The 15,475-nt window shown below is 46.6% G+C and overlaps 2 protein-coding genes across 2 annotated transcripts in view; both read right to left on the bottom strand.

Annotated features, from left to right (window-relative positions):
* The window catches only part of LOC140195616 (cilia- and flagella-associated protein 20), a 31,486-nt gene extending 31,073 nt beyond the window's left edge, over positions 1-413 (bottom strand). The window contains exon 1 of the mRNA XM_072254266.1: positions 113-413. Coding sequence (XP_072110367.1) covers positions 113-196 — 84 coding nt within the window. The 5' untranslated portion in view covers positions 197-413. The remainder of the gene's footprint in view (positions 1-112) is intronic.
* Positions 414-12,836: 12,423 nt separating this feature from the next.
* LOC140195615 (NFX1-type zinc finger-containing protein 1-like) overlaps positions 12,837-15,475 on the bottom strand; it is a 63,587-nt gene continuing 60,948 nt past the window's right edge. The window contains exon 14 of the mRNA XM_072254265.1: positions 12,837-15,273. The gene's annotated coding sequence lies outside the window, so the exon portion shown is untranslated. The remainder of the gene's footprint in view (positions 15,274-15,475) is intronic.

The following is a 15,475-nucleotide window of genomic DNA, read 5'->3' on the forward strand; positions in this document are numbered from 1 at the left end:
TACAGGGGCGGGCGGGAAACGGGGCCGCAGGGATGCGAGTGGAAGTAAATAGAGAGCCAGACACCCTGGGAGGGCCCAGGCCACCCTCCGAGGCCTCGGAGCCGCGCCTCACCTTCTTGTCCCAGATCTGCAGCGGTTTGCTGCCGATGCTATAGAGGATGGAGAGGAAGCCGCTCTGGAACGTGTTCTTGAACATCGCGCAGCCCCCGGCTCCGGCTCCCCGCCAACGTCCCCGGGCAAGTCCCGCCGCCGCAGCCCCGCACAAAGGTTCCGCGCGATGAAGGTTCCGCCTCCGCTGTCTCTCCTCCGCCGCCACTGGCTCCGGGCTCCCCCTGCCTCGCCTGGCCTACCGCTGCCGCCGCTACTCCGGGCTCCGGGCTCCGGGCTCCGGGCTCCGGGCTCCGGGCTCCGGCCTCCGGCCTCCGGCTCAAGCTCCGTTGATAGGGGCGTTGCCAGGGCGACCCTCGGTTGCCGCCAGTGCTTCGATGCACAGCCCGCTTGTTTAGCTCCGCCGTTGCCATGGGTCCCATAAGCGCCCTGGCTCCCCGTTCATCCTATCAGCGCACTGCCCCTGGAATAATTTACATACGCCGGCTGCGATTGGTCGAACGTGTGAGTCATTAATATGCAGAACGGGAGAATACAGATGGGGCTCCTCAGTCATTGGCCAGAACCAACATGACAGCCAGAGGTTCGGATGTTATTGGTGCCGCGGAATGCTAGGCCCCGCCCCTACATTGCCGGCCTAGTTTGCATATAGCCCGCCAGGGCGCCACGTGTTTGTGTTGTGGCTACACGGCGGTGTTGAGCTCAGCAACACGGCGAGAGGTGGTGCCGCCAGACCCGCTGAACCCTCTGAGAGAGGTGCACATGCCTCCCCATACCAGTCTATTTTATGGCATTTATTAAAAATTGCAATTGGTTCATTATTCTCACATTTACCGTGGTACATTCAAAACTTTGCTTTACATACTGTTCATACAAGAAATAAGATACTCACTTATATTAAGAATAAAACGGAGGTGAGAGCTGATGGTGGACCAGTGGAAAATGATGCTGGTGAGGTAGTAATGGGGGACAAAGAAATAGCAGATGAACTTAATGGGCACTTTGCATCAGTCTTCACTGTGGAAGACACTAGCAGTGTACCAGAGGTCTGTGAGTGTCAGGGAGCAGGAGTGACATTGCTCTTACAAAGGAAAAAGTGCTGGGCAAACTCAAAGATCTTAAGGTGGATAAGTCACCTGGGCCAGATGGATTACATCCCAGAGTCTTGAGAGAGTTGCTGGAGAGATAATGGTCAGGATCTTTCAAGAATCACTTGATTCTGGCATGGTCCCAGAGGACTGGAAGATTGCAAATGTCACTCCACTCTTTCAGAAAGGAGGAAGCAAAAGGAAGGTGATCATAGGCTAGTTAGCCCACCCTCGGTGGTTGTGAAAGTGTTAGAGTCTCTTATTAAGGATGAGGTTTCGGGGTACTTGGAGACTAAGGATAAAATAAGTCAAAGTCAGCACGGTTTCTGTAAAGGAAAATTCTGCCTGACAAATCTGTTAGAATTCTTTGAGGAAGTAACAAGCAGGGTGGACAACGGATAGGCAATGAATATCATTTACTTGGATTTTCAGAAGGCATTTGAGAAGGAGTTACACATGAGACTGCTTAACAAGTTAAAATCCTATGGCATTCATAAGGCCAGTGATGTTGTGGGGATGGAACTGGACTCTCTGACGGTGGTGGCTGAAAAGAGGATGCTGTCTAAGTTGCATGCCATCTTGGGCAATGTCTCCCATCCACTACATAATGTACTGGGTGGGCACAGGAGTACATTCAGCCAGAGACTTATTCCACACAGAGCATCATAGGAAGTCATTCCTGCCTGTGGCCATCAAACTTTACAACTCCTCCCTTGGAGGGTCAGACACCCTGAGCCAATAGGCTGGTCCTGGACTTATTTCAAAATTTACTGACATAATTTACATATTACCATTTAACTATTTATTACTATTTTTCTATTACTATTCTATTACTATTTATTATTTCCATGACTATTACTATTTACTAATAGTAATATCACTATTACTATTTCTATTACTATTTATTATTTATGATGCAACTGTAACGAAAACCAATTTCCCCCGAGATCAATAAAGTATGACTATGACTACAGGAAAGATACTGGCATGGATAGAGGAACGGCTGACAGGCAGGAGGCAGTGAGTGGGAATAAAAGGGGCCTTTTCTGGTTAGCTGCCGGTGACTAGTGGTGTTGCTCAAAGGTCAGTATTGGGACTACTGCTTTTCATATTGTTTGTCAATGACTTAGATAATAAAATTGATGGCTTTGTGGCAAAGTTTGTGGATGGTACAATGATGGATGGAAGGGTAGGTAGTGCTGAGGAAGCAATGTGATTGCAGCAGGACTTAGACAAATTGGAAGAATGGGCAAAAAAGTAGCAGATGGAATACAGTGTTGGGTAAAGTATGATAATGCATTTTGGTAAAAGGAACAATAGTGCGGACTATTACCTAAATGGGGAGAAAATTCAAATTTCAGAGATGTAGGGGGCCTTAGGAGTCTTTGTGCAAGGCTCCCAGAGGGTTAACTTACAGGTTGACTCTGTGGTAAAGTGGCCAAATGCAATGTTGGCATTTATTTCAAGGGGAATAGAATATAAAAGCAAGGAGATAATGCTGAGCCTTTATAAGACACTAGTCAGGCTGCACTTAGAGTACTGTCAACAGTTTTGGGCCCCTTATCTCAGAATTGTGTTGTTATTGGAGAGAGTCCAGGAGGTTCACAAGGATTATTCTGGGAAAGAAAGGGTTAACATACGAGGAGCATTTGGCAGCTTTGGGCCTGTACTCACTGGAAATTAGAACAGTGCGTGGGAATCTCATTGAAAGCTTTGAATATTGAAAGGACTAGATAGGGTGGATGTGGAGAGAAAGTTTCCTCTGGTGCAGGTATCTAGAACTGGAAGCACAGCCTCAAAATAAAGGGGCGACCTTTTAGAACTAAGGTAAGGAGTAAGTTTTTTAACCAGTGAGTAGTGAATCTGTGGAATGCTCTGCCACAGACCACGGTGGAAGCCCAGTCCGTGGGTGTATTTAAGGTGAAAGTTGATTGTTTTCTGATCAGTCACAGCATCAAAGGAAATGGTGAATAGGCAGGTGTATGGGGTTGAGTGGGATCCGGGATCAGCCATGATGGCAGAGCAGACTCGATGGGCTGAATGGCCTAATTCTGATCCTATGTCTTAAGGCCTTATAACATAGGAGCAGAATTAAGCCATTCAGCACATTTAGTCTTCTCCGCCATTCCATCATGGCTGATTTATTATCCCTTTCAACCCCATTCTCCTGCCTTCTCCTAAGTATATCCAATGCTGTATATCCAATGGCTTGGCCTCCACAGCCGTCCATGTCAATTAATTTCACCACACTCTGGCTAAAGAAATTCCTTCTCATCTCTGTTCTAAAGGAGCATCTTGAGGCTGTGTCCTGTGACCCTAGACTATAAACATCCTCTCCACATCTACTCTACCTAGGCCTTTCAATGAAATCTAACCTTATTCTTCTATACTCCAGTGAGTATAGGCCCAGAGCCATCAAACACCCTTCATACATTGAGCATATCATTCCCAAGAACTATCTCTGGACCCTCTCTGAAGCCAGCACGTCCAAAGTGCAAAGTTAATTAATTATCAAAATACATATATGTCACCATATACAATCCTGAGATTCATCTTCTTGTGGGCATACTAAATAAATCCATAACAGAATAATAATCATAATAGTATCAAAGAAAGACCGCATCAACTTGGGCATTCAACTGATGTGCAAAAGACAACAAACTGTGCAAATAAATAAATAAATAAGCAAGGAATAAATATTGAGAAAATGAAATGAGGAGTTCTTGAAATTGAGCCCACAGCTTGTGGGAACATTTCAGTGATGGGGCAAGTGAAATTAAGTGACGTTATTGTAATGTATGGATCTATTTCTTTTAGAGCCATGCCCCCACTCCTTAGCAGTATGTATCGATCTGTTACCTGTGCATGTGCACTGTTCGTTCTCTCTCTCTCTCTCGCTGCAATGTAAACACACCAATCCAAGCCATCATGAACTGCGACAACATTTACAGTACCAAACAGCAGGAGTCAGACAGTACAGAGAAAGCCATCATGGACACTAACAAAGGCACGAGTACATTGCATAGTACTCAATGAAAGAAGCACTGAATTTTAAGTGAAAATAACGTGGTGATGACATCAGTCGGGAAAATTGGCAAACTTGATAGCACTAATGAAGACTGGGAGTCGTATATTGAGACGGTTGAACTGTATTGTAACGTAAACAATGTGGAGGAGTAAAATAAAGTCCCTACACTTTACTTAATGGATGCAAGAACATACTGTCTCTTACACAACTTAGTAACCCCTGAAAAGCCAGAAAGCAAGGCATTCGCCGAAATTGTTACAATTTTACATAATTGCTTGAGCCCTGGTAATTGCTGAAAAATTTAGATTTTACAAATGGAACCAGTCAAAGGATGAAAGCATTTCTGAATACAATGCAGAACTGCACAAACTTTCCCAGTACTGTGACTTTAGAGATGGACTTTCTGATGCATTAAGAGACATGTCCAAAAGAGAGCTAACCTTTGACTATTGCAATATCGTTAGAGACTGCAGCAAAGGATGCAGCAGAACTACAGAAAAGAGGTTAGAATATTAAATGCACAAAATGTCCCTGAATGGTGCAAAAAGACAAAGATGTCATCGATGTGGCAAATCCTCCCATGATACAAATGACTGTTGGTTCAAAGAAAGTGTTTGCAGAAAATGTCACAGACCAGTTCACATAGAGAGAATGTGCAAGGCAGAGAAAAGGCACAACCGAGTGAAAAGTCTCTCAAACACAAAACCAAGCAAATGAAACTGAATCAGACAACACAGAGTCTGACAAAGGTGTGCTATCACACCTAAAACAGCATAGTATTACTGAAGCAGATCACAAAATTATACGGATCACAATAGAAGTGTCTGGTGTAAAACTGAAAATGGAGCTGGATACAGTGCCAGCTTTGTCTATAATTCCAGAGGATGGCAACAAGCGACTGTTTTCTAAGATACCCTTAGAGAAGACCTAAGTGATGCTAAAGACTCACACAGGTGAAAAAGTCTCTCTGAAAGGCAAAATGAAAGTAAACGTGATGCATGGAGGCCAAACACAGCAGTTAGAGCCTTATGTATTGAAAAGTGGAGGGCCAGCACCTTTCATATTTGAATGATTGAGGAAAATCCAACTAGACTGGCACTCAATGTGGCATCAACAGGCAACTGCAGACCAAACAGTAGCATTAACCAGAGGCTGTCACAGCTTCTTAATGCTAATGAGGAGGGAATAGATAAACAGATTGAAGACTTGGCCAAAAGCTGTTTGGGATGCCAAAAAGTTCAAGTGAACCCCCAGGCACTGCTACACCAGTGGGAGTGGCCGTCATCACCATGGCAAAGAGTACATATTGACTTTGCTGGGCCATTCAATGACTCCACGTTCCTGATTGCTGTAAATGCTCATTCGAAGTGGCCAGGGGTTATACCAATGAAGTCAACCACCTCAGCAAAGACCATCTCCACCTGGAGGATTACCTTCACCGGAAAAGACAGCAGAACAAATTGGAGTGACAACAGACCATAATACATGTCAACAGAATTACAGCTGTTCATGAAGTTTTATTTGCTGTCATTTTAATTTTTTAAGTGTGGGCACGTGGCCAAGTGGTTAAGGCATTCGACTAGTGATCTGAAGGTCGCTAGTTCAAGCCTTGGCTGAGGCAACGTGATGTGTCCTTGAGCAAGGCACTTAATCACACATTGCTCTACGATGACACTGGTGCCAAGCTGTATGGGTCCCAATGCCCTTCCCTTGGACAACATCGGTGTTGTGGAGAGGGGAGACTTGCAGCATGGGCAACTGCCGGCCTTCCATACAACCTTGCCCAGGCCTGCGCCCTGGAGAGTGAAGACTTTCCAGGTGCAGATCCATGGTCTCGCAAGACTAACGGATGCCTTATTATTAATTTTTAATTTTTCGTATTTGTATCAAGTAAACACGTGTAGCAGGGCCTTAAGTTGGCCTAACGGTTTGGTTGACCTTTCCCTTGTGATTCGCCCCAGGTCCAGCTGACCCGGCTGGTAGCACCTGGTAAGGGTCCCTTGCTCAGGGTTACGAGCGATGGCCAACAGCAGACCCAGCAGGAGACTGGTGGAGAAGGCGGAGGAGTTACCACCTTGGAAGACAATGGTTGCTTTACAAGCAGACGATCTACCGAGAAGAGAGGTGGTGATCTCACCCGGCAGAAGACAAAGGCAAACCCGCTGCTGTAACCTGCCGAGTACATGATTTCCCAATATGTCAGTCTCAATAAAGGATCAAAACAACGGTGTTAATGGAGCCACGAATAACAGTCGCGTCCGGCAACGGTAGGAATGACTCTGCCATCAACTGTGTGTGGAAGACGGTAGTGGTAATCCATGAAGAGATCATGGACAGATGGGTTGAGTACATCTCGGAATTATTTGAAGATAGCAGGATTGAGGATTAACCAGAATTAAATCAAATGACTAATCAACCTAAAATGTTGATGTCAGAGATGGAAAGTGCGATTTGGAGTCTAAAAGTCAGAAAGGCGGCCGGTGAAGATAAGATTTCCACTGAAGTTCTGAAATCACTTGGTCAGAAGGGAAAAGTGAACCTTTTAGTGATATTAAACAACGGTTATATGACAGGAAATCTTCCAGAGGACTTTCTCGAGTCGGTATTTATCACCTTACCAAAAAAAGCCAAGGACGATAAAATGTAACGAACACAGCATAATGTCTCACTGCGTCAAGCTATTGTTGAAAATAGTGTTCGGCGGAATGAAAGGTACAATCAGCGATGAAATTGGAGAAACACAGTTTGGTTTTCGTAAAGGCTCAGGAACAAGGGAAGGAATATTTGCGATGAGAAACATCATGGAGAGATACATTGAGGCACAAAAGACCATCTACTTTTGCTTTATTGACTATGAAAAGGCTTTTGGTAAAGTAAGACACGAGAAAGTAATAGAGGTGCTGAACAGGTACGATCTGGGATGGGAGAATGTGCAGATAATAAGGAACTTGTATTGGAAACAGAAAGCGACGGTCAGGGTAGAAAATGAGCTATCACCCTGGGCGATAAACGAGGCGTTAAGGCAAGGCTGTGTTGGCTCGCCAGATTTGTTCAACCTCTACGGAGAATGGATTTTTCGGGAATGCGACCATCAGGAGACAGGTGTTCCAATCGGAGGCCGGAAGGTGGATAACATCAGGTATGCGGACGACACCGCGTTGTTAGCTGACAGCAAAAGCGAACTGTAAATAATGCTGAATAAAGTGAATGAGAAAAGCCTTGAATACGGACTAAAAATCAACCCTAAGAAAATCAACGGTGGTAAGCAAAACAAACACTAAAGACTCATTCAAGATGGTATTGTTACAAGTGAATGGACAAGACATTGAACAGGTGCGAAAGTTTGAATATCTTGGCAGTTGTCTGACGGATGACGGGAGATGTGTAGTTGAGATCAGAAGGAGAATAGGTATGGCTAAGACCCAGTTCATGAAACTAAAAGATCTACCATGCAATCGGAAGGTAGACATCCGAAGTAGAATCCGCTTCCTCGAGTGTTACGTACGGTCAGTGCTGAGGTATGGATCAGAAACATGGACCCTGAAGAAGGATGACATGAAACGAATTAATGCTTTTGAAATGTGGTGCTATCGATGAATATTGAAGATAGACATAGACATAGACATACTTTATTGATCCCAGGGGAAATTAAGTTTCGTTACAGCTGCACCAACCAAGAATAGAGCATAAATATAGCAATACAAAAACCACAAACAAACAACAATATGCAAACTATGCCAGATGGAAATAAGTCCAGGACCAGCCTATTGGCTCAGGGTGTCTGACCGTCCACGGGAGGAGCTGCAAAGTTCGATGGTCACAGGCAGGAATGACCTCCCATGACACCCAGTGTTGTGTTGTATCTCGGTGGAATATGGCCGGAGTCCAACAGCAAAAAGTTCAAGATCAGCTGGGTAGAGAAAGTTTCAAATGAGAGGGTTTTGTCTGAAGTTGATAGACCACGGATATTGCTGGAGAAGATCATGAAGTTAAAAGTTGCTTATTGTGGACACGTTACGCGGAGAGATAACATCCTGTTGGACTTGCTATGTGGAAAGGTGGAGGGAAAGAAAGGAAGAAGAAGGCAAAGAACAACGTGGCTGGACAACATCAAGGATTGGACCAAACTGGACAAGACTAGGGATGTTGTGGACAAGTGTTGGGGCAGAGCGGCGTGGAGAGAATTCGTCCGCCAACTGAAAATTCCAGATGCGACCTAACGACGACATGAAGAAAAATGGCATCAAACATTTTAAGTCAGCTCCTCCCCACCCTGCAATGAATGGGTTAGTTGAAAGGTTCATCCAAACCTTCAAGTAGTCCATTAAAGCTATGGACAAGGAGGACATTTTTCTATAGCACAAGGAGGACAATTTCCTTTTTGTGTATCAGAATTCTGTCCATGCAATCACAGATCAAACACCTGAAATGCTGTTCATGAACAGGAATTTGAGATCTCACGTAGACCTCTTGAAACCAGATCTACAGAGGGAAGTGCAGAATAAACAATTCAGCCAGTTGCCAAGTGAAGCAGCAAGGAGCTTTAAGGTTGGACAGAAAGGCTTAGTGCATGATTACTAAAAGGACAAGTGTACACCCTGTAGGATAACTACAGGAACTGGACCTCTGATGTACACTGTGGATGTTAGAGATCAGATATGGAGACGTCATGTTGGATCAGATACTGGATGCTCAACCAAAGAACACACCTGTGTCGAATGCATCCAACAAGACGGACACATTACAATCACTGGACTTACCTCTCAGTGATGATCATGTCACTGACAGCAACATGACACAGGAAACCAAGAAAGTTGTCATTGACAAGACCCCTGCGAAACCTGATGCCTCTCCATAGGTCCAGAGGCACTATCCTGAAAGAAACAGAGCACCACCCAGAAGACCGAACAATTAGGGTCATGGAAACGTCATGATTAGCCATGTCACATGACATGGCACATAATGAAGTCGATGACAACCGAACTGTGGGTTAGTACTCCTTCCATCAGTGAACTAAGCTACTCAATATAGCCTTCATAAAACTAAGTATTGACTACAGGATGGGGTGTTATTTGAAGTTGGACAAGAAGTTGGTGAGGCCTAATTTGTAGTATTGTGTTCAGTTCTGGCCACCTACCTACAGGGAAGATGTTAATAAGATTGAAAGAGTGCAGAGAAAATTTACAAGGATGTTGCCAGGACTTGAGGACCTGAGTTATAGGGAAAGGTAAGATGGGTTAGAACTTTATTCCTTGGAGCGTAGGAGAATAAGGAGAGATTTGATAGAGGTGTACAATAGCAAGCAGGGGCTGGCTGGTGGTGAGGTGGCATCAGCACTGGACGTCAAGGCAGATAGTCCTGAGTTCATTCCCAGCTGGGTCCCAACCTGGGCAGCAGTGTCTGTGCGGAAGAAAGGCCTGGCAATCTACTTCCATATCTTGCCATGAAAACACTGTGGACCCTATGGTCCATGAGGTCACGAAGCGTCGGACTCAACTTAACAACAACAAACAGAAGCAGGCAGTTTCCACTGGGGTTGGGCAAGGTCGAACTAGAGGTCATAGGTTAAGGCTGAAAGGTGAAATGTTTAAGGAGATCCTGAAGGGAGCAACTTCACTCAGAGGGTGGTGAGAGTGTAGAACAAGCTGCCTGAGGAAACGGTGGATGTACGTCTGATTATAACGTTTAAGATTGGATGAGTACACGGATGGGGGGTGGTGTATGGAGGGCTACGGTCAAGGTGCCAGTTGATCGGACTTAGGCAGATTAATAGTACAGCATGGACTAGATGGGCTGAAGGACCTGTTTCTATGCTGTAGTGTTCTATAAAGCAATGAAAATTGTCCCTTTGGCCGATCCCTTTTCCCTCTTTTACCTTTTGGGAGAAGATACGGGAGTTTGAAAGTCCCGATTGCCACTGTTAAGACTCCTGAACTAGTCACGTCTTCCACATCGCCTTCCCGCTGAAGCTACCAGTTTATTTACTGATTTAGAGATACAGTGTGGGACAGGTCCTTCCGGCCTAACGAATTATGCCACCCAGCAACCACCTAATTAACCCTGGCGTAATCACGGCATAATTTATAATGACCGATTAACCTACCCAGCGGTACATCTCTAGATCGTGGAGGGGGAAGAACCGGAGCACTCGGAGGAAACCCACGCGGTTCAGAATCAGGCTTATTATCACTGGCAAATGTCGTGAAATTTGTCAACTTTGCGGCAGCCGTTCAATGCAGTTCATGGTAAATATAGAAAACATTCCAAATTACACTACCCGGGCTAGAGCCCATGATGGAGCTGACTAATTCCCCAACTCTCTGCTGCGGGAGGAATGTACACTCTCCTCACAGATAGCACTGGAAATTAAGTCGCGGTAACCTTCTGGCCACTGAGTTTCCCCTCAGACGCCGAACTCCATTGCCCTCTCCTCAGCATCGCTTTGTATGCTACTTATTTTATTTATCGTACCTTTTTTTTAGGTCTTGCCCTCCCCTGCTGCCTTGCCGCTGTACCCACTCAGGAGCAAGGTTTCAGGTGACAAACCCGGGGCGGGGGGTGGGGGGACCCAGAGCTGGAGTCCCTAAATTGGCATATCTCACTCCTGTCCTACGTCCAGTTCAATGGCTGCCACACCGCTGTTGCCCAACTGTATGGGTCTCTGGTGTTCCTTTGGATTATCAGCTGCCTGGGCAACAGCTTGCTCTCCATATCGTGCTGCCCTGGCTAGCTGGGGGCCAACATCCATGGCTGACCCCGACCAACGGAGGCCTCGTGTCTTACACTGTACTGATACAACAAACTTCACGTCAAACCTCGGCGAAAAGAAACTTGATTTCCGATTCTGACATCTTGATGTCCAGCCTTGGGTTAACTTCAGGCATCGAGTGCAGGAGCCCCTGCCCTAGACTGGGCAGCCCCATCGGTCAATGGTGCGGGTCCATGGCACAAAAAGGGCTGGGAACTCCTGATCTAGTGGGAATGGGAACGCTCTGGGTGTGGTGATGAAGACGAGCTCTTCACAGGGCTGTATGCGCGCCCAGCGAGACAGGCAGCTGGAGCAACTCCTGGCTTTCGGAATGATTTTCTGCACAGGAACGGCTCGGCAAGGTCGGTTTGGTGAACAGCCAGGATAGTAAGAGGCATTGATCGATCTAGATGGGCCAAAGGGCCTGTTTCTGTGCTGTGGTACTGAACAGACAGTCAGAGGCTTTTTTTGTTCAGGGCAGAAATGGCCAATACGAGGGGGCATGATTTTAAGGTGTTTGGAGGGAAGTGTAGAGGAGGATGTCAGAGTTAGGCTTTGTTTCACAGAGAGTGGCGGGTGCAGGAAACACCCTGCCAGGGTCAGCACAATGTCTTGGGCTGAACGGCCTGTACGGTTCTGTGTACGTGAGATCACACTACAATCTTCGCACCACTCTGGTTTCCGCCAGTAACATTCTACCGTTTATGTTTTGACTCCTGTCGAAAACTGCACCTCATGCTAAACGTCAATCGTCTGGAACTATCTGTGATGGGCTGGGCTGTATCCACCATTCTCAGGGGTTATACACACTGTGTTGTGCACCTTGGTCCAGCGGAACATTGTTTCATTTGGTGGTACACGCATGTACGACTGAATGACAATAAACCGAATTTGCTGTACGTTTAACGTTTACTCTGAGCTTCACACGAGCAAGGAATTCCATTACACTCCGCTGTAATCTGATTTGCTTCCTTAAGGAAATCATAGCGGGGGGGGGGGGTAAATGGGAATGAGCTCCCACTACGTACTAAATGCTCCCAATGGTGCGCACCTCAGATAGCCTCTGACAACCAAGTCCAACTCCTCTCCTTCACGTGTGGGTCAGCTACTGAACCCAACAGAACTGTTTCTCCTGACAAGGGGAAAGCGGCAAAGGCCGGTTACTGGCACCTTAAACCCAGCAACTCCAGGCAGATGGGACTTGTCAGCCATACTTAGCAGTTCATCCAGGAGAAGGAAAATTCAGATCTCAAACCTCTACTGCCTTGCATGGGAAAGGCTTCGGGAATAAACCCGAGGAAAAGTCCCGAGCTGGAGTCGCTAAGGCAGTCCTACGTTGAGTTCAACGCTGACTGGCGACTCCTGTGATGCTGCTGGTACCAAACTGAATCGGTCTCTGCCGATCCCTTTGGGTTCATCAGCTACGTGAAGAGAGGGAGCCTGTTGCAAGGGCAACAGCTCGCTCTCCATATCGTACTGCTCTGCCTTGTGTATCACGTAGACAGCTAGGACACAACATCCGTCAACGAAGGGACTCACAATGTGATTCACTTTTCCCCCTAGCGGAGCGAGGAAGGGGGGTGCGCAGTCTTCCTCACCGACTAATTGTGGCCATTAGCAAGCTGACTGCTGCGCAGCTGAACCTAGCAAACAGGAATCAAGGTCATGGCCAGCTATCTGTGCCAAGGACATAAATATCAGACCCCAAACAACAGCAATTCTGCAGATGCTGGAAATTCAAGTAACACACATCAAAGTTGCTGGTGCCAGCAACTTTGATGTGTGTTGCTTGAATATCAGACCCCAACCCATTCTCCCCGGTATCCGACCCGTTTAAAACAAGAGACGGCCAAGTTGTGGGCTAACCGTGGGTTTATTGCACACTGACACGACGCAGAATGTATCTCCTTTCACCGCAGATTTGTAAACGGTCTTCCCAAGTTCCACCCAGTCACCAGCCTGGAGAGAAAAAAAAACTTGGTATCTTCTCGGAGGAACTCCGCAGCTCTCGCACCATCGATGGAAACGAATAAACAGTTGACGTTTCAGCCCCTGACCCTTCATCAGGACAGAAGGGAAGGGGGAAGAACCCAGAATAAGGTGGTGGGGGGAGGGGAAGGAGAACAAGCTAGAAGGTGAAGCCAGGTGAGTGGGGGAGGGGGAATGAAGTAAGAAGCTGGAATGTGATTGGTGGGAAAGTTTAAAGGGCCAGGAATGTGAGACGAGAGGATAGTAGGTCATGGGAGAAAGAGGTGGAGGTGGGTAACCAGGGGGAGGTGATTGGCAGGTGAGGAATAGAGGCAGGGGGCCTCTTAGGTAGACATATTGAGAAGGTTAAATGGAGAATCTTGATCGGCATGGAAGGTAAGAGGAGGGGCACCAGGGGAGGTGATAGGTAGGTGACAGCTCCCGGTGACCCTCCTTCTTCCCTTTCTCCTGTGGTCCACTCTCCTCTCCTATCAGATTCCTTCCTCTCCAGCCCTTTACCTTTCCCACCCACTTGTCTTCCCCATTACCTATCTTCCTCCCCTTCCCAACTTCTTATTCTGGTGTCTTCTCACTTCCTTTCCAGTCTTGAAGAGTCTTGGCCCAAACGTCAACGGTTTAATCATTTCCACGGATGTTATCTGACCTGCTGAGTTCCTCCAGCATTTTGTGTGTGTTGCTCTGGATTTCCAGCGTCTGCAGGATCTTGTGTTTATTTCTTCTTGTCCTGATGCTGGGTTCGACCTGAAATGACGACAGTTTCCTTCCTCCCGCAGAGGCTGCTCAAACTGTTGAATTCATCCAGATTCCAACATCTGCACTCTTCTATGTCTCCCTCGTCCTCTCCTCCTCCTGCTCCGATGCTGCCTGACCGGCTGACTCTTTCAGCAGATGTGGCGTTTTGCTCTTCACCTGGATTGCTTCATCGGGAGAAGGTGTCGTCGTCGTCGTGTGAACACAGTTCCAACACCATCAGGTCCGCAAGGTGGAAGTCTTGTTGGGAGATCGCGGGAGGACGTAACCCAGGCTGCAGGATAACGTGCTGAGCAGTGGATCAGGGTCAGAATCACTGGCATGTCGCAAAGTTTGTTGTTTTGCAGCAGCAGTATAGTGCGATACATAAAAACAAAAACTATAAATTACAATTTAAAAAAATAAACACATCTATAAATTTAGTGCAAAAGAGAAGGGAAAAATACTGAGGTAGTGTTCATGGGTTCACTGTCCATTCAGAAATCTGATGGCAGATGCTCCTGACATATTGAGTGGGTGTCTTCAGGCTCCTGTACCTCCTCCTTGACGGTAACAATGAGAAGAGGGCCTGTCCTGGGTGATGGGGACCTGAATGATGGCTACTGCCTTTTTGTGGCATCAGATTTTGAAGATGTCCTCAATACTGGGGAGGTTGGTGTCCAGGATGGAGCTGGCTGAGTTTACAACTTTCTGCAGCTTTTACCGATCCTGTGCAGCCACCGGATGGGCTGCTGTGGGAAAAAGATGACAGCTGCCACTTGACACCGATGGTCTGGGCCCATAATCAGGCCCCAGAACATTCCACAGGTACACGATAAAGCATAGAGAGAGTGCCTTTGACACAGGGCAATGGAGGATAACATCAGAAAAGGCTGCAGGAAGTTTTAAAGTAAGCCGGGCACTCGCCTCCCCAGGATCCAGGACACCCTGAAAAAGTGACGCCTGATAAAAGGGACCCCATCACCCAGTACCGGCCAACAAGGAGGAGGTACAGGAGCCTGAAGATTCACACTCAACTTTTCAGGAACAGCTTCTCCTCCTCCGCCATCAGATTTCTGAATGTACAATGAACCCGTGAACACTACCTCACTACTTTTTGTCCCCCTTTTGCACATCATTATCTACATCTACACACACTATTCCTTACTGTAATTTATAGCTTTTATTACTAAGTATTGCAAGTACTTTGCTGCTGCTGCAAAACAACAAATTCCACAACCTGTGCCAGTGATATTAAACCCGATTCTGACTTTGAGTATGGAGATGTTTACTGAAGAACATAAAAACATCCGCTGATTGTATTTCCTGTACAAAGAATAAAATATACTTGTATATTTTTGGAAGAAAAAATGGACCCCATCCACAGTGGGGATGAGATTACCCGCCGTTGATAAGGAAAGAGTCTGCAGAGCAGTAACTGAGCAAGGCACAACGCCCCAGTACACTTCAGTATCAGCGTGTGATCCGAACGTCTTCTGAATCTCCCGAGAGAAGAGAGTTGGAGCGATTGAAAGCACAGAACCCAGTGCAGTGGAAGATCCCGGCGAAGCGACACATCTAAACTGTATAGGGTGCAAACAAAATAAAAATTATGTGGACTGGGGAGGAGAGGCTTGACAGGCTAGGACTGGTTTCCCTAGAGTGACGGAGGCTGAGGGATGACTCTATAGATGGTTATAAAAACACAAGGGCCCACTCTCATGCTCACCTCCCAGTCTCCACCCAGCTAATAGGATCCACCTGCCGCTCACTCTAGACACGTCA

The sequence above is a fragment of the Mobula birostris genome, chromosome 3 (assembly GCF_030028105.1).
Source record: "Mobula birostris isolate sMobBir1 chromosome 3, sMobBir1.hap1, whole genome shotgun sequence".
Classification (NCBI taxonomy): Eukaryota; Metazoa; Chordata; class Chondrichthyes; order Myliobatiformes; family Myliobatidae; genus Mobula; species Mobula birostris.